This window comes from Telopea speciosissima, chromosome 9 (assembly GCF_018873765.1).
Source record: "Telopea speciosissima isolate NSW1024214 ecotype Mountain lineage chromosome 9, Tspe_v1, whole genome shotgun sequence".
NCBI lineage: Eukaryota > Viridiplantae > Streptophyta > Magnoliopsida > Proteales > Proteaceae > Telopea > Telopea speciosissima.
This window is the reverse complement of record NC_057924.1, coordinates 36,416,535-36,436,003: the sequence shown is the minus strand read 5'-3', so window position 1 is coordinate 36,436,003 and position 19,469 is coordinate 36,416,535. Positions and strand designations below refer to the sequence as shown.

The 19,469-nt window shown below is 43.7% G+C and overlaps 1 protein-coding gene across 1 annotated transcript; it reads right to left on the bottom strand.

The window, feature by feature from the left end:
- Positions 1-18,448: 18,448 nt before the first annotated feature.
- On the bottom strand, positions 18,449-19,090 carry LOC122638854. The gene has a single exon (XM_043831704.1). It carries the CDS (start codon positions 19,088-19,090, stop codon positions 18,449-18,451), a length of 642 nt encoding a protein of 213 aa, XP_043687639.1.
- Positions 19,091-19,469: the final 379 nt, after the last annotated feature.

Here is a 19,469-nt window from a genome sequence, read left to right as displayed (position 1 = left end):
AACCATATCTAGAGTAATCATCGATGAAAGTTATAAAATACTCATACCCATACCTTGCTTGTATGTTTATGGGTCCACACACGTTAGTGTGCATTAATTCTAATAGATCTGTGGCTCTAGTACCTTTATTGCTAAAGGGTTTCTTGGTCATTTTACCCTGAAGGCATGACTCACAGGTAGGGAATGGTTCCACCCTCAGACACTCCAAGGGTCCATCCCTCACCAATCTATTGATTCGGTCCAAATTAATGTGACCTAATCTTAGATGCCACAGATATGTTGAATTCACTGGAGCTGCTTTCCATTTCAAATCAACATTTGAAACAACATTCATTCTAATAGGGCAATCTAGGAAGTACAAACCACTTTACATATATCTAGATGCCATAAAAGAATTATTAAAATGAATAACTAATTTAGAATTAAAGGAAAAACTATACCTGTCCAAAATAAGTTTTGAAACTAAAATAATTTTCCTCTTAAAAGAGGGTGCATAGTAGAAATCCTTTAAAACTAAACAAGCAAAACTAAAATTTAAAATAAAAGTCCCCACAGCCATCGCCATGGTTTCAGCTCCAATGCCCATCCGAAGACGCACCTCATTTCTTTCCAGATTCCTTGTCTCCTTGAACCCCTGCAAATCATTGCAATTGTGAACAGTAGAACCACTATCCACCAACCAAGAGTTGGTCGGTTCAAAAGACATTAGACTCATAAAGAACGTGAACATCACATGTACCTTCTTTAGTAGCCTCAATTTCATCTGACTTTTTGTCTTTCACAGTAGCTAGGTATGCACGACAGTTCCTTTTCCAGTGACCCTCCTTCTTGCAATAGAAGCATTTGTCTTTGCCTTTATTGCCAGACTTCCCATCCTTGGGTTTCAGGGGCTTACCCTTACTTTCCTTTTTCTTCTTCTTACCATTTGAAGAAGGCTTCACATCAGTTGCATTGGCCTCAGCTTTGTCCTTTTTCAAGGAAGTTTCCGTCTCTACTAATGCGTTAGCAAGCTCAGTGAGCTCTATCTCCTTATCTGACATCTTGTAGGACATCTTAAAGGGTGCATAAGCAGAAGTGAGTGACACAAAGATCATATCGATTTTGTATCGCAGACCAAAATCTGTCCCCATGGATTCTAATTTTTCAAACAGATTGATCATTTTCATGACGTGATCCATCACTGGAGTCCCTTGGGACATCTTGGAGTTCTTGTCACACCCCAAACCACCCCCTGGGAGGATCGGACGGGTGACCCGGATGTCGAACCGCATCTGCCAATCCCCAAGGATCCAGAAGAAGTACTTACATGGCACAAACCACACAATGAGGGTAAAAGATATTAAATAAATATTAGAGTGCAATGAAAGATCGAACTACCCACCGATGATTTATATCATTTATAATAAAATCACAAATACTTATGTTATACCATATACATATCCATTTATGTTCAAAAAGTACATTATCATGGTAATTACACTTCCTGAAAGAGAGAAATTCAAATAATAACAAAATCTTTGTAGATTAACAACATGAGGAAGATCTACAGTCCAACAGCTTTGTCGTCCATTGGCAAACCAGTACCTGCAAAATCACCTAAAAGAGAATATACAAGAGTGTGACCTCCACCGAGCCCGTGAATGAAATATAAACCATACGTGCACATGCAAGCACAACCATGAGCCTATATGGATGATATTCATTGTTATTATTAAGCCACCTAACAGACAAAACTAAGGCAGGTATGATGCTACTACAATCCCCAATACATGTATCCCTGGTGCAGGCCTTTAACCCCTTTCCGTGATACACTCATTGAGTTGTTGGAGAGGACTGTTCAACTCCTGCATCAGTCACCAAGGTCAGCCCGACCAGCCCTCTAGGTTACCACTGTGCTACCACCAGTCCTATTAACTGATGGGCCTACAGACCGAGCAATGTCTCCTTGAGACATTGGCCTCACATATTTCTGTGCTACTACCACGTCCTAATGATCATGATGGGTCTACTGACCGAGCAATGCCTTTCAGGACATTGGCCTCACACTTTTGTGGGATCCAACACCTAAACCCCTGTTGGCAAGGGTTCGTAGCATGGGTGATGATTACCTAGCCATATGCATTCTATATGACATAGTATGAGTCGGGTGGTGCCCCGCATCCCATTCATAGGCCACCACTAGTCTCATTTCCAAGCCAGCTACGGCATCTAGACTAGCAGTTTTAATGATATCGTATGAGTTGGGTGGTGTCAATCGCATCCCATTCTACGGGCTACCACCGACCTCATTTCTATTTAGGCTAACAATTTATATGTAAGTATTCTATCATCAGTTCTCAACATAATTCCAATAAGAACATGACAATATAAATATAAAGACAGAAAAGTAAATTGTTATTGTTATCATAACTCATTTGTTATGTTACACCTACACGTATGGTGTAATTCCACTCACCTTGGCTATGCTCCACTTACTCGAAGGATTGCTAGTCCTCAAAAGCACCTTGATGTGTGTCATCGGGCAAATAGTTAAAACCTATGGTAAATAAATTAGAATTTCATATTAACACACATTAAATTACCTTAAGAGACTAGGGGTAACCTTGGTCTAGCCTCCAGACCAAAGTAGGACACAAAACTGCCATGATAGCAGTAGTGGTCGATTGGCACTGGTCTATCCAATGGACCAGTGGCAATGGACCAATAGGCTGCTGTGGCCCAAAATCAAAAGGGGTTTGTGGGTTCAGACCAAAAAGGGTGCCTAGGTACTAATTTAAGTAATTACAGGGGTTAGGGTCATGTTACACAACCATGAACAGTACTGGTAGATTGGACTGGTCTATCCAATGGACCAGTGGCAATCAACCCATTGCTCAAGGTGTAAGAATAGGGCTGTGATAATGGGTTTTTATTATGGGGTTTATACTATTGGCTCAAAAGAGGTATTTCAGACCTTGGGGTAGGTTTGAGACAACACAGGGTTAGGTTTTCTACAGTGGTTGATTGGTACTGGTCCATGTAATGGACCAGTAGGGGGTTACAGTCACAGAATTGGAAAGGGTTCACACCAAGGGTTTTAGATGACACTGCAGTAGTTCCATCAGTGATTTGGGTCATGGTTCCATGCCAAATATGAGTTTGGTTGCTCGAAACTTGTCTCGGGATGTCAAATTGGCTCTAAACAGAGGTACAATGCATTGTTTTCAGCTGGGATTACATGCAGGGTTTCATGCAGGGCATTACAGACCAAGAGGTAGACCAAGGGTAACACAGGTCTCAATTTTCTACAATGGTCGATTCATAGTGGTTGATCCAATCGACCACTGCAATCAACCAGTGCATGAACAACTCAAAAATTTAAAAGGTTAACTTGTTTTAGCCTGGATCTTTGGATCTATGGGTTGCATGGATGATCAGGACACATCATTGGGTTCCATGCATGCTAACCAACATATTCATGGTGGAAATTTAAACATGTATGGGGGTTTGGAGCTTTTGGCTCATGGACATCATACATGGGCACAATACAAAGGTCTGTAGATTTATACATGGTTTAAGAAGGCTCTAACAGTTCTGTTATGGTAGGTAGACCATGAACTCATCATATAATTAGGTACAAAAATTCCTACACCTATAATACTAATCTAAAGTTAGCTATGGGTGTGAAGATCAGCCATCCAAGGCTAGCAATGGCAGTAACAGTGTGTGTTCCTCATGAGAATGATAGATAATAAGCCAAACATAGCAAATCCATGCATGCATGCAAAGATCTAAGCATAGAAGGCTAGCAAAGTATGGTTTTCATTGTAAATCTCATGAGAACAAGGCTGTACAGTAGGTTTCACAGTTCACAGCAGGGTTACAACCATGGAAATTGGCAAGAAACAGTGGAGAAAGGCTGGGTTTGGGCTTACCTTAAAGGATCCAAGCTCAAGGATGAGTTCTAGCTCTTCCTTCCTCTTCTTCCCTTCTCTTTCTCCTTCTCCTTCTCTTCCTTCTCTCCAACGAACTGAATATGAGAGATTTTTGGGCCGAGGCTGGTTTATATATAGGACTAGCCACTAAGGCCTGTTTGCCAAAGGTTTTTTTTGAATGAAAAACACATTCTTGAAACCCATTCTCCAATGCAAATGGCTTCAAAGTGGGCCCCATATGATCACATTGTTAGGGCAATATTCCCACAAGTCATTCTAGGCATGAGGAGGTGATCTGGAGCGTGATATACTGGGCCCCACGCATCCGAGATGCATTCTGTGTAGTACAACAGTATTGGTCGATCCAACTGATTAATCCAATAGACCAGTAGGGATGGACCAGTAGGTAAATCCCTACTGTTTTTGCATTTGGGTCCCATTGAGGAGGGCATTGTCCTCGTACAATTTGTGGTCATTAAACCATGTTTAAACATCTAACATTGAATTTAATCCTGGTTGGGTTAAGCAGGGGCTGTACCTTAGGTTGTTCATCAACTGGTGTATGGAGCGGCAACACAGGTCTGGCAGTTACCTCCGGATTGGTCGGTATGCATCATCAGAGGTTCCTCTTAAAAAAATGAGCATCGAGTCGGTGCACCACAGGTTGCTAGTGGGTAAAACCCAGGATCCATTGGGTTCCAGACCTATATCTGAAAATTTAAATTAGCCCATATTTTTTTAGGCACGGGTTTAACAGTTATGGATTTGACTCACCACATCGGAATGGGCGTGTGTTAACTGCCTGTTGAACAATTCAACAAGCTTATCTATTTTACCCCCAGTGGTGCGTATATCCTTAACCAAATCCAAAACTGACTTTTCCAATGATCCTAGGATGTAAAGTGATGCCTTGGAATTCCTCATGAGGAAATCCTGCATCTCTTCATTTGCCTCAAAATCATTTGGGTCAGGTTGAGGAGAAACTTGTTCATCTAGAACTATGTATAGTCCTTTTGCAATTAGGAGCAATTTAATGCTCCGGTACCAATCAACATAGTTTGTACCATTTAATTTGTATTTACTAATGAGTATTAAGAGGTTGGAATTAACAACAGTCATTGAATAATGATTTACCCATGTACAAGTAAAAAACACATGCATATTAACAACAATTGAAAGAAAAATTGAGCACACACATTAATGGTCTTTTATGATTTGGGTCTCCCTCATGACCCAAAAGATGAATTAGATACCTACAACCTTTGCATGCATAATTTACCTTGTCGGGAGTCATTATACACACTATAGTACTATAGACTAAGCTGTCCGCCTCATGGGCTTCCAATATTTTTGGCCACCTGGGTGTCATGCCCAGATCCTGTTGGCTGACTAACACCCAAGTCATATATTTACCTAATGCATTAGTTAGAATCATGGAATCATGAAAGATGGCCCACTATCGCAGTACCCTCTCACTATCCATATCCTAACGTATCTAGATAGAGGTAAATATAAATAACCATGTGATAGCGGGCCTGGCAATGTCCTATCGGCTTATGCGGGATCATATTACACAATTTCTACATTTATCTTCAATAGGAGGCCATGGACATGTCTACTGACTTAGACTAGTCCATATCATACATGTATTATGATCAAAGAGGGATTAATCAACTCTCACATATCATGGATGGAATTAAACAACATTAATTAAAAAGTGATTATGGGATGGCGGCATTATTATCAGAAGCAATTAAAGAACCCTCCCAATAAAAATAAAAACTAATAACTTTCTTTATGGGTGCATCAATCATGCCATGGATGTCACGCCTCGATTATCTCCTCCGCCCGATCACGTCTTCAAAGTAGGTGATTTGCATCTCCATAAGCTTTGAGCGCCATATGTGGATCACCATCAGCATGCCTTGGGAGTCCTAGCTCCTCTAAAATTACAATGAAAACCTAGGAAAAATATTTTATACACTTTCCTTTCCATAATAAAGAAACCCCGCATGGAGAAACCAACCCACCATTTGGGCTGTCCATGGGGTAGAATACATTTGTTTATAAAAAAGAAAGGGGGAGAGAGATAAAGAGAGAGAAGCATCACATCCACCCATAATTCCAATGCGTCACATACATCAAATAACCATCCACATTATCAGATAGCCAATCCCATAATCACATAAATAATGTAACATTATATATGGGGCCCACAATCACATGGATCATTCCAGAAATAAAACATCACATCTCATGTGAAACCATGCACCCAAATTCACAATAGAATCCAATTTATTCCCAAGTGAGTGTAGAGAAGAATCTCTTTACCCATCTTCTTCCTCCAACCTGGTGAGCCTCAAGTGTTGCTCCTCCAATAAACAGTGGTTCTTCCTCCAATGAGCACTCCAAGTAAACAGATCAGAACCTCCAATAGTGCAGCCAAGGTTCTTCAAGCCAATCCTAGGTGCTCTTCAACTCTTTAAGCACAGATCTTGGTTTCTAAAACCCTAACTCTCAATCCTAAAAGAGAGAAATAAGAAGAAGAAGAAGAGATCACAAGAGGGAGAGATGGACCAAAACACTCCAGGAGGGAGAGCCAAAAAACGTGGAAGACTGCCTCCCCTCCTGCGTTTTGGTCCTATTTATAATAATAGGATCTTAATTAAATCTTAGATGGATTTAAGTGAATCCCTGTGAGAGTCTGACTCTCTCTCTCTTTGTTTGGCAGTTCTGTTTAAACTCAAAGTGCTTCTAAAAAGTGAAGAAGCAGAATCTAATAGGGAATTATTTAATTAGTTACTTTATTTAAAATTTATGGATAATTATAATTAGCACCATATCCATTAATTAAATAAAGAACCAATTAATATAGCAAATTCCAAATAACTCACTACATGATAACAAATTATCATGTACAACCCCCCCCCACTAATCAACACCATCATTATGGAATCTAGGGCATGTACACTTGTACTACCAAACCCCAATCCATAGTACATGTCCATATAAGAGTGTCTGTTCATCTGATTGGGTCCCGCAAAACTCGGTAAAACACTTTGTTCAAATAATCATATATAATCTATTATTTTATGTAAAATAGATTTTGCAAAAAACATTTCCAAAACGGCATTGGATCTAGATTCTGATCCAACTATACACAGACAATCTCAATCTTGGTGTTCCCCAATCGAGCCCTGGTGACCATGTTGAGTAACTCCTTCACTCACAAAGTGTTCACGCATTCCCAAAACATCGGCTTTGACTCACTTGAGTCTCAGTCATTGATGAACCAAAGAATGCGATCATGCTTTGCAGTGATAGGGTTCCCTCAGGCAAAGGGTGTCGATGACACATGTCTATCCCTTCCTACATCTGGCAATAATACATGAGGGAATCAACAAAGTAGATTATTCGCCAATACACACATCAAACATGTGAGTACTCGCATTCATACCCTGACATCACATGTCTAGGCATACCGAATGCGACGACCATATGATAAGGGTGCCCAGCCCAAACCCTAGTCGTGACTACCATTTTAAGTAAAACTTATGGACACATAACTCTCAAAAAGTTTATATCGCATGTGATAATATTAAACTAAAATGTATAAAAGTTCAATACAAAGTAAAACCGGATTGAACCTAATGGAACTGAGTTTGATGGACACACAAGTCCAACAAAGGATGGCTAAGGAGATTAGTACCTTGTCTTCCAAGAGTGTAGCTTTGGAGGCCCAGAGCTCGGGTTTGACCACCAGGGTCCGAGCATTTGAGGAGGAGCTCTAGACCATGAGGCGGGATCGTGATGCTGACTTAGTCTAGGCCCGCGAGCAAGCTGTGGTGCAGTTTCAGAAATCCTGAGCCATGAAGGACCAGTTCTATGAGTACAATGAGGAGGTGTACAACATTGGGATCTATGACATAGTAGCCTATGTCCTTGGGGAGACTCCGACTATTTGACTTCTCCCGATTCCTGGGCTGTGTGCCTTCGATCACTGTAGCTGCTAGGGTTACCACCATTCCCCCTAGGGAGAGCACTGTTTCCCACGAGGAGGGTGTGGCTCTTCCCGAGGAGGTCGTGGCTCCTTTGCCTAAGGCTGATATGGTTTATCCCCTTGAGGAGGATGTGACTCCCCCGGAGGAGGGTGCGACTCTTCCTTGACTCTGCTCTTTTTTTTTATTATTGGATGTTGAACTTGGAACTTGGAACTTGGCTTTGTAATCAACATTACCTTTGAAGTTATCTACTTTTTCTTTTTTTATGGTTGAGTCCTCGCCTCCCTTGTATATTGCTCTTCGACGTTTGTGCATATGGTCGGCAGGCCTTTGTGGGTATTAGACCTTGGTGACTTTACGCCTCGGTGATCATTGGACCTTGGTGGCCTTGCACCTCGGTGGTCATTAGACCTTGGTGACTTTACGCCTCGGTGGTCCTTAGACCTTGGTGGCTTTACGCCTTGGTGGTCATTACACCTCGGTGGCCTTAGGCCTTGATGGTTATTGGACCTTGGTGGCCTTATGCCTTGGTGGTCATTAGACCTTGGTGGCCTTACACTTCGGTGGTCATTGGACTTTGGTGGCCTCACGCCTTGGTGGTCATTAGACCTTGGTGGCCTTACGCCTCGGTCATCATTGGACTTTGGTGGCCTTATGCCTTGGTGGTCATTGGACCTTGGTGGCCTTACGCCTTGGTGGTCATTAGACCTTGGTGGTCTTATGCCTTGGTGGTCATTAAACCTTAGTGGCTTTACGCCTTGGTGGTCATAGACTTCGGTGGCCTTACGCCTCGGTGGTCCTTAGGCCTCGGTGGTCTTACGCCTTGTTGATCCTTAGACCTTAGTGATTGAAACTGTTTGACTGATGGGCAAGAGGTAGACAGATGTAGCCCAAAACAAAATATTTACTTCAAAACTTCAAGAAATTTCAAATAATCCTTGAAAACAGAATGCTACTATTGTAATGCTGTAATGCGAACTAGTAGCTGAAAGCCATATCTGCTTGGAAATTATGTAGGGTCTTTCTCAATTGGCCGATAGCTTTCCCTCCTTCCTGGGCTGTGATGCTCTGGCCCTCCTTAGAACTAGGTCTCTCTGGTGGAAGAGCCTCTCCTTGACCCTTGCATTGTAGTACTTGGCCGTTCGTTGCTGGTATGCCACGTTCCTGAGCAGCGCATTCTCGAGAATCTCGTCCAGGAAATCCAAGTTCGCCCAGAGCCCATCGTCGTATGTGCATTCATTGAAGTGCAGGACACTGTGGGACATGACAAGGACTTCTACTGGTGCCAAGGCCTCGGTACCATATGCCAATCGGAATGGGCTCTCTCCTGTGGGTGTCCTTACCATTGTTCGGTATGCCCACAAGACACTTGGGAGCTCTTTGACCCATTTGCCTTTGGCTCCCTCTAACCTCTTCTTGACTCCCTCAAGTAGTGTCCTGTTAGTCACCTCCACCTAATTATTGGCCTATTAGTAAGATACGGAGACAGACCGATAGTCGATGTTGAAGGGTTGGTAAAAAGCCTTGAACTTTAGATTGTTGAACTGCTTCCCATTGTCCGAGATTAGGATTCTTGGTACCCCAAACTTATAGATTACCTCATCGCGAACAAATCTCTCCATTTCATTCTCTGTTATCTTTGCCAGTGGCTTAGCTTCGACCCACTTGGTGAAGTAGTCGATGACGACCACTAGGTACTTTCTGTTCCCAGACGCTGCTGTGAAATCACCTAGGATGTCCATCCCCCATATGGCGAACGGTATGGGGTTAAGGATGGAGGTCAATTTTATGGCAGGCAGATGGGGTACTGGGGTGAACAACTGACATTGTTCGTAAGTTTTATCATATTGTATGGCCTCTTCCTGCATCCGTGGCCAATAGAACCCTTGGCGGAGGACTTTATAGTCTAGCGCTCGCCCTCCCATGTGGCTTTCGCATATTCCCTCGTGGACCTCAGCCAAGGTGTATTTGGCTCCCTTGGGTCCTAGACACCTGAGCAATGGTGCAGTGACCGCTCTCTTATATAGTACCCCATCAATGACCGTGTACTTTGCCACCTGCATCTTTATCTTTCTGGCCTCGACCTTATCTCCTGGTAGTACTTCATTTTATAGGTAATTGACTATAGGGTCCATCTAGCTTGGCCCCTCCTTGATCTCATTAACTTGCTTCTCCTAGTATGTTGACCCATGTAGTATTTCAATGTACATAGTACTGGCCAAGTTTCAGAGCTCATCATTTGCTAGCCTAGATTGGGCGTCTCCTACGGCATTCTTGACCCTCGGTACTCGAACCATCATACTTTGTGAACTCCACGATCACCTCTCGAGCACGCACTAAGTATGCTGTTATGCGCTCATCTTTTACCTCGTACTCCCCATTCACCTGATTTACTTCGAGCTGGGAATCACTCCGGATGGCTAGGTGAGTGACTTGGATGGCTTTGGCCACTCGGAGTCCAGCTAGTAGCACCTCGTACTCTGCTTCGATGTTGGATGCCTGAAAGGTGAATTGGAGGGCGTATTGGATTCGAAAACCTTCGAAGCTGATGAGTATGAAGCTAGCCCCACTTCCTGCCCCACTACTCGAACCATCCACGAACATCTCCCATGACCCACAGTCATGCTCCTCTGGTTCCTTTGCTTCTGGCTAGACCTCTGATAGGGTGCACTCAGTGACAAAGTCTGCTAGGGCCTGACCTTTGATGGTTGTCTGAGGTTGAAATTTGATGTCATGCTCACTTAACTCTATCGCCCAGGTGATCAATCATCTTGAGATGTCTGATTTATGCAGTACCTTCTTCAATGGTAGGTCTATGAGTACTACGACCGTATGGGCCTGGAAGTATGGCCTTAGCTTCCTTATCGCGTTCATGAGTGGATAGGCTACCTTCTCGATCTTAGCGTACCTAGTCTTTGCGTCCATCAAGACATGACTGACGTAGTAGATAGGTCTCTGTAGTTTACCTTCTTCCTTCAGTAGTACCACGCTTATTGCGACCAGGGTGGCCGCCAAGTAGAGTTGTAACTCTTCATTACCGTCCAAGCAGTGGTGGACTCTCCAAGTACCTCTTTAGCTCCTCGAATGCTTTTTGGCACTCCTCCATCCATGTGAAATCTTTAGGATTTCAAAGGTTTTTCAATGTCTTGAAGAATGGTAGGCACTTGTCTCCAGCCCGCGACACGAACCTTGATAGGGCCGTGACCCTTCCATTTAGTCTCTGTACCTCCCTGACCGTCCAGGGCGGTGACATCTCCTGGATGGCCTTGATCTTTAATGGGTTGGCCTCTATTCTGCGTACTGAGACCATGAAGCCTAGGAATTTTCCTGATATCATGCCGAAGGCACACTTTGTGGGGTGTAGCCTCATTTGGTTCCTCCTCAGTACCTCGAACGCTTCCTTTAGGTCGGTTAGGTGTTGTTAGGCTTAGACACTTTTCATGAGCATGTCATCCACGTACACCTCCATGTTGCGCCCGATTTATTCTTCGAACATTTTGTTGAGCATCCTCTAGTAGGTGCCTCCTGCGTTCTTTAGCCTGAATGGCATGACGTGGTAGCAATAGTTCTCCTTGTCCGTCTGGAATGCTGTATAGGACTCATCATCCTTATGCATGAGGATCTGGTTGTACCCGGAGTAGGCGTCCATGAAGCTCAGCATCTCATGGCCGGTGGTAGCATTGATCAACAGGTCGATCCTTGGCAATGGGTATTCATCTTTTGGGTATGCCTTGTTTAGATCGGTGTAGTCAACGCACATCCTCTACTTTCCATTTGGTACCATGACCACATTTGTGAGCCATGTTGGGAACTTCTCCTCTCTGATGAACCCCGAATGGCTCAACTTCTCGACCTCTTCTTTGATGGCGGCCTGTCAGTCAAGGGTAAAGTTTTGCCACTTTTATTGCATGGGTTTCCTGGTTGGATCTATATGTAGCCTGTGGTCAACTATGCACCGAGGTATGCCTGGCATGTCGGAGGTCGACCATGCAAAGACATCCATGTTCTCCTGGAGGAGACGCCCAAGCTTGTCCTTCTGTTCCTTGTTCAACAGCGACCCCACCTGCATTACCTTGGAGGGATCATCCTTGCAAAGGGAATATGGAATGAGGTCCTCCGCTGGCCTTCCTCTTCGTTCTGTCAATTCATCTCTCTGGTCGCTGACGAGGTTCTCTATGCATAGTGCCATCCCTCGGGTATTGCCATTATTCTTCTTGACGAACGTCGTATAGCACTCCCTAGCTTTCTTTTGGTCTCCTCGGATCTCGCCCACCCCATTCTCTGTTGGGAACTTCATCTTCAGGTGGATGGGTGATACAACTCCCTTAAGGGCCATTAGGGATGCTCGCCCCAGGTGGCCGTTGAAGGATACCGTGAACTTTACTACCATGAAGTTCACCATGATTGTGATCTACCGAGGGTACTCTCCAAAGGTGATGGGCAGCTCCATTGTCCCTCTGATGGAGACGGTAGTACCCGAGAACCCATGGAGATAGGTTAGCTCCAGTTTCAGTTGGTTGTTGCCGAACCTGAACTGCCTGTAAGCTTCTAGTGAAAGCATGTCCACGGACGCCCTAGTGTCTACCAACATCCTATGCACAGGTCAATTGGCTATCTCTACCTGTACCACCGGGGCATCCTCATGTAGAAAGCTCAGTCCTTCTAGGTTTGCATCCGAGAAAGAGATTACCATCTCAGTCTTGGCTACCTTGCTTGGCTTCTCTACTACTCCCATGAACCTAGCATGGGCTTTGGCCTTCCTCGTAGACTCCTGCCTAGGTCCTCCCAGTTTGGTGAGGATGGGGGCTCCTTTGGTACCGCTTGGTTTTGCTCCATCTTTCCTCTCTTTCGGGCGGTCTCTCTCCCTATCTCGGTCTGTTCTTCTTTCTTCACCTGTGGCTCTTCTCTTTCTCGGTCACCGCCTCTGCCTCCTTAGCCCCAACGAATGTCATGTCCTCCCTTCACATACTTATTCAAGCTCCCCACCTTCATAAGTTGCTCTATCTCCCTCTTCAGTTGGATGCAGTCATCTGTGTCACAACCAATATCCTTGTGGAAGAGGTAGTACTTATTAGGGTTGCACTTCTTAGGCCCTGCTAGCATGGGTCGTGGCCAATGGAGTAGGTCACGGTCTTGGATCTGCATGAGGATCTGGGACCTGGTGGTATTCAGGGGTGTGAACTCGAGGCTGCTTACTCGATCATTCCTCTCTGGGCGATGGTCCATCCTTTCTGACTGGCGGTCGCCTTTCTCCCATCGACGCTCAATCCTCGATCTCTTGCTCTCCTTACGGTCATCCGATGCCGATCTCTTGTTGTCCTGAGACTTGGCCTCGATTACTTTCATCCGAGCCTGCAGTACCTCGGCCATATTGGCGAACTCGTTGCACTGCTCCAGAAGCTCTTTCATTGTCTTGGTCTCATGTCATGCCAGGTCTTTGATCAAGTCTAGGTCCTTGATGCCCCCAGCCAAAATTGCATGTTGGGTCTGGTAGTTGAGGTCTCGGACCTCTAAGGACTCCTTCGTGAACCTGGTGACATACTCCCTGAGGGACTCCCCAGAGTTCTGTACCATGTTCAACAAATTGACCGTGGTCTTCTTCTGTTTGATGCTGCTCTGGAAGCGGGTGATAAATTGCTCGTAGAGTTTCGTGAACGAACCTATCGATCTAGGCCGGAGCCTGGAACATGAAGTGGCTACACCCTTGAGGGATGCAGGAAATGCTCGGTAAGAGACCACGTCTGATCCCCCGTAGAGGGTCATCATTCCATTTAAGTAGTTGACATGATCATTAGGGTCTATGGTACCACTGTAGAGTTCAAAGGTGGGTAGCCTGAACCGGGAAGGGAGTGTGGTTGCCATGATCTCTATCGAGAATGGGTGTTGTCCCGATACCGAGTGTGTTTCACCCTTCGTCTGCTTCTTTATCCCTTCCAGCTTCTCATCCAAATCTCGAAGTCTTTTGTCTAACTTCTCTTTTCGTGACTGCCCGTCACACCTAGCGGGACATTCACTACGAACTCGCTCCTCGACCTCTGCTCTGCCTTGGTGCTTGACTTCCTCCCAGTCGCCCTTGGAATACTTACCTTCTAATCGAACAGTCTGGACTAGGTACCACCGACCTGTGTGTCAGTGACTCCTCACGTCCTGACCGGATTGGCAGGTCTGCCGTTCTCCTGGGATGATGCAAAGGATATCTTTGCTGGTGAGTTGGACTTGCATGCCTCGCGAGTCTCTCCGATCTTTCACCCCTAGGATGTGACCTCCTAGGGTTTGGCTCTTATCGAGGGATGGGCTCGGTCCTTGGTGGTGGCAATGCCCTACGGCAATGGGACGTCACCCGCTACCTCAAATATTCTCGGAAGAGTCTTTGGTCCTGGAGGATCTGTCGCTGTAAGTCATTGACCTGACTTACAGTTGCTGGCACGTTGGGGTTAGGTACTGCCTCCACAGCTACTTCATTGTTGAGGTTGACTGCCTCAATATGGTGGTTCTCATGGTTCTCCCTCTCCTGGGAGTCATGATCATTGGCTCTCTGACGAGAGCTCTCCGGTGGGGGCGACCCATTCCTCTCCCTCGCAGCATTGGTAGAGGGAGTGGTCTTCTTACCCCGTGGTGCCATTGAGTAGTTAAGAAATCAAGCTAGTAGGTACGGTTGGCTAGCTTCGTTCTCATAGACGGTGCCAATCTGTTGCGTCAAGAAATTGCTTGGTGGTCCCTTCGAGTGCTGTAACCTACAAAAGGACCTTGGTGGCAAGGGAGAACCGGTGTGGTTCTGGCCTAGGACTCTCCGATGCCTAAGTTAGATCTCTCTGAGCAAACAGATGAATAGTTAGAATTCAAGATGGGTTAATGGGGTAGAGTACCTTGGAATTTATAGTGGAGTGAGGCGGTGTGGAGAGTCCTAGTTGGTAACGAGTAGTCCTCGTAGTAGATAGGCGTTCCTAGTTGGTAGGATTCATCTCTTGGTTGGTTGCTCCCCGATGGGAGGTAGAGTCCCAGTAAGGAAGATGTTCTTGGTAGATAAACATGCTTGCGTCCTTGTATATTGGATAAGGTCCTTGGTGCATGAGTCCATCTGAAATTGTACCTCTGGTAGGTGGTACCTTCAACTGATGAGGTGATGTATATCTCGTCGGTGATGTTAGTAGCTTACGTATAGTACTTGGTCTTGGATCTTGGACGTCTTTGTTGGTTCTTTGCCTTCTGGGCCAATCAAGTGAGGCATAAGGTGGCCGGGCTTGGGATGGTCTTCCCTCTTGGACCAGGACACGTAACGGCCCATGATTGGCCGGTATAATTTTTTTTTATCATACATACATGGCATGCCACTTATAGTAAAACATTAAACAAAAATCAATATTTGTAAACGTCATAAACAATCACAAAGCACCTGAAATATAAGAGAGTAACGATTCATTCACATAACATAGTATAAGAGGCATATCAATCCATGTAAAATCTAAGATTATACTCACCTTGATACTTGAAAATAATTACACCTTTACAGAGTCTCTAGTTTCTCTCCCGTACAATGTTAAATTCCTAGGTATGCTCACCTATCACATCACATTAACCTTCTCATATTCTATCACATTCTGTTCATAGTCACTTCCTAATGCCATACCTTCTAACATAGACATCCACTAGATATAAAACTTATATATTATTAAATTAGACTTAAAATCCCACAAATTATAAGAAGGACCCATCCCAGAATAAGCCTCTAAGGCCTTTCAAATCCAAGCCCAAATCAGGGTACTGACAAGAACTTTTTCTGCCAAACAGAATGACCATCGTGCACTAACAGTGGTCTTAACTCTTTCATTAAAAATTCAAATGACTCTTAGTTTTTTATATGTTAAAATAGACTCATAAATACACAAATCCTCAGAAGACATCAACCTATTTTAAGGTCTCTATGTTTGCTAAAAAATTGAGCACAACTCAGGTTCATTGAGCATAGTGCGGTAAAAATATAATTTTTCCCTCTTCTAGAAACCAATTTAATCGGATCTTTTTATGGGTGAAACTAGACTGATAGGGGCACGTTTCATCAGAAGGGGTCATCTTCAGATTTGGCCCATAGGTCACCCTAATATTAGTCACAAGGACAAACATGTGTGTCGGACAGAATTACATTAACCTCGTAATGATACAAAATACATGCACTTACAGAATGAATTTGGGTCTTAAAATACATATATACAAATTTCTAACCATATAAATTATAAATCTTAATTCTAAGCCATTTGAAAACTATGATTTTTACAAAAACGGTGCATAGAAAAATCTATGCAGGAAATATCAAGAATAGCAGTCTCCTAAAGACTATCATCCTTGACAATGATGCAACACAAGGTCTTAGAATACAATCCTAGAAAATAAGTCTCCTGTCATGGTCTACAGTCTCTTAGGGTCAATCTCCCAACCCTAAAATATGGATATAGAAAAACGAAACATCCTTAAACCCCTTTGACAAAATCTAATTTAGGTTTAGAAGAACTTACTCTTTGTGCAGCCCAATATTTACTTGAACTCCTTCCTCTCTAAGATTTCACTCCTTGGTTGATGGTAGATCAGCAACTCTACAAGGATTCAATGCAATCACCACCCCTCTCTTTCTTTTCTTTCTCTCCTTTCCTAGCTTCCTCGATCTAGGATTTGGGGTTTCCCTTGGAGTCCCCCCTTATCTCTCTCTCTCTCTCTCTCTCTTTTTTACTCGGTTACTCTATCTCACTTTCACGTTCGGACTTGTTGGACTTAATTCTTATTCTATCTCTAGCTTCTTAATGCACAGACACAGACACAGACACAAACATAGACACACTTACATTAGAAGCAGTAAAGAAAGAAGCAAAAACTTAACTAAAAGGATTACCGAAATGCACATCAACACGAAGTCCTTGCTGTGGATTTCTTAATTTTAAACATCAAAAGCTTAGTTATTTGTAACATGTAAAGAAAAGTAAAACCCCATATCCTTGTTTATATACTTTTTTATATATGATAACAAGCTAGAGATGGCCGTAGAGATAATGGATTGATTAGTTGTGCTGGCCAGGGGCCTTCTCCTTGATTTGGAGAAATTAAACAGAGAGAAATTAAACAGAGCTCTTGGAATTGGAAAGAAGAAGAAACAAAATACAATTCGGCATACTGGCATACCGAAGAGAGGAGTGGAAATTTTGTCGATGATTCGAATCTCTGAAAAATGGGTCGAAAGCATCAGACGTTCACGTTATAGAGCTGTTGAAGAAAGAAAGAAAAAATTATATATATTTAAAAAAAAAATAGAGACAGAAGGGAGACGGTACTTAGGAATTGAGACTTGGGAGTGTTGCATAGGGTTTTGCTCAAACTTACCTTCAAGAGTAGCCTTCAAAGCTGCAGATGTTCAACGAGTTCAAACTTCAAACTTCAAAACAACGATTCTCCTATTAGTTTTCGGTGTGGGGATAATTTGTAGAAACCGCTGAGTGAGAAGGTGGAAGGTCGAAGGGAAAGCGAAGGGAAAGAGAAGGAGTTTAGGCTGTTCAGGGTTCGATTCTCATTGTGTTTTTTGTGCCTCTTGTGCTGAATGATTCTGACACCTTTTACTTACATGCAACTAGTCTAAGCATATCTGGGCTGCTAGTCCCTTGGGACTGCTGAGAACAGAATTTCTCTCCCATCCCTTTGTCGGTTTTGAGGAACATTAATCGGTGGTTGTGTGATTGGAATATTAACTCCCCAACCCTTTCTCCCCCTTGTGATGTATCTAATATAAACTCTAATGAGATGTTTTCTTGAGCTGCTATGCAACCTTATCCTATGTATAATTTCCTAGTTTTGATTGACCTAGTCCTAAACATCTCTAATTTGACATATTGCATTTTGTTAGGAGGTTATTATATTTTGATAACTATATGTTTTTTTACCACAGGTCATTTTTTGTAACCTGAGGTTTTCAACATATCTAAGAGTCTTGAGCATGCTTCTCAATTGGGTTGCAGAGTGAAAGAGGTTTGGTGCACTGACAAGGAGATCCCAGGCTTCCTCCCTGCCCCAACTTAAGCAGCATGGCCATGGTCTCTCTGCACATATTTTTTAAAGATCACTGACAATCTAAATGAAATTCCTATTTGTCTCAAGGACTGAGATGTAATTCCCCTTGCTCAAAATATGGCCTATTATGCCTTGAAATAAAGGTGAAATTTTGTACTAGGGGCAAATGTACATATTTCTCCTTTTCTAGTTTAATATATTTTTTCTATCATAAAAAAAATGCTAAAAAAATTAACATAAGCCTGTGAAAAAGGCCTTTATGGCTTTGTCAGCCGTAATAACCTCAAAAAGGAGGAGAGAGTGGCAGAAGATTGCATTTAAGACTTAGGATATCGTAGAAACCACAAGTGACACACCAACGCACAGAGAGAGATTTGATCTGTGGACAGGGAACAGCAAGGACATCCGTTCCCCAATATACTTTTACGGGTACTAGTTTTCACAAGAAAAATAACATCTTTTTTTTTTTTTTGGTTAGAAAACGATTCATTCAGTAGGAAAGCGTGAAACAACCGAGGAGTCCAGGTTACACAGATCCTGGATCCAAGGAATGAAGTTTGGCCAAACCGTCTCACACGCACAAGACATGGCCCTCCTGGATAAGGAGTCAGGGAAGCTGTTAGTCTCCCTAAAAACATGTGCTATATCACATTGCACAAAATAAGTGATCAAGTGGCGAATGTCTTGGACAATACTACCAATCTCAGAAGGAGATGTCCTAGAGGTATCTTGGATTAGACGGACCAGGTCGAGAGAGTCAGATTCCACCACAACCTTTTCCACACAGTCGCCCAAGGCATATAGAACAGCATCCCTCATGGCTAACGCTTCTCTGATGATGGCAGTGTGGAACTGCGCTGGCTTAGACACTGCCCGCAAGCAGTCACCATGACTGTTGCGAAGAACGAACCCGAGACCACCAGCCTTTTTCCCCGTACCCAAAGAAGCATTGCTGTTAATTTTGCTAACACCTCGAGGAGGGGGATGCCAAACTGAAGATCTGGGTTGAGGGGGCTGATTAGTAGTAGTTCCATTCTTCTGCAGATTGATCTCCGCAAAATCCTTGAAGGCTCTCATCGCTGCCTCAATAACCTCCCTAGGGGAAACAAACTTCCGATTAAAGACCATGTCATTTCTGGATAGCCATAGCTGCCAAGCCAAAAAAGATGCTATGCTCTTAATCCGGATAGAAAGGTTCTTGTCCCCTGGCTTGATAGCTTCCCACGATTCGATTCATTGGTGAAAACTAAGGGTCTCATCCCTAGGAAGCAAGAAAGAGAGGGGGGGGGGAGACCTGAACCATACTGCCCTTGCAAAATCACATTCTAAAAGGATGTGGTCCACCGACTCCTCAGCCATGCCACACCTTTGGCACATAGAATCAATAGGGATGTGACGCTGTAGGAGTGCTTCTGCAGATGGTAAACCATGTGCACATGCCTGCTGATGAGGCATAAAACACCCCACCTATCAGAGGCTACCACGTGGCCGACCCGACCTCAGTCCG

Bases quoted from the DNA above. Each gene is read 5' to 3' on its own strand.
- LOC122638854 (XM_043831704.1), bottom strand. From the start codon at position 19,090: ATGGTCTTTAATCGGAAGTTTGTTTCCCCTAGGGAGGTTATTGAGGCA.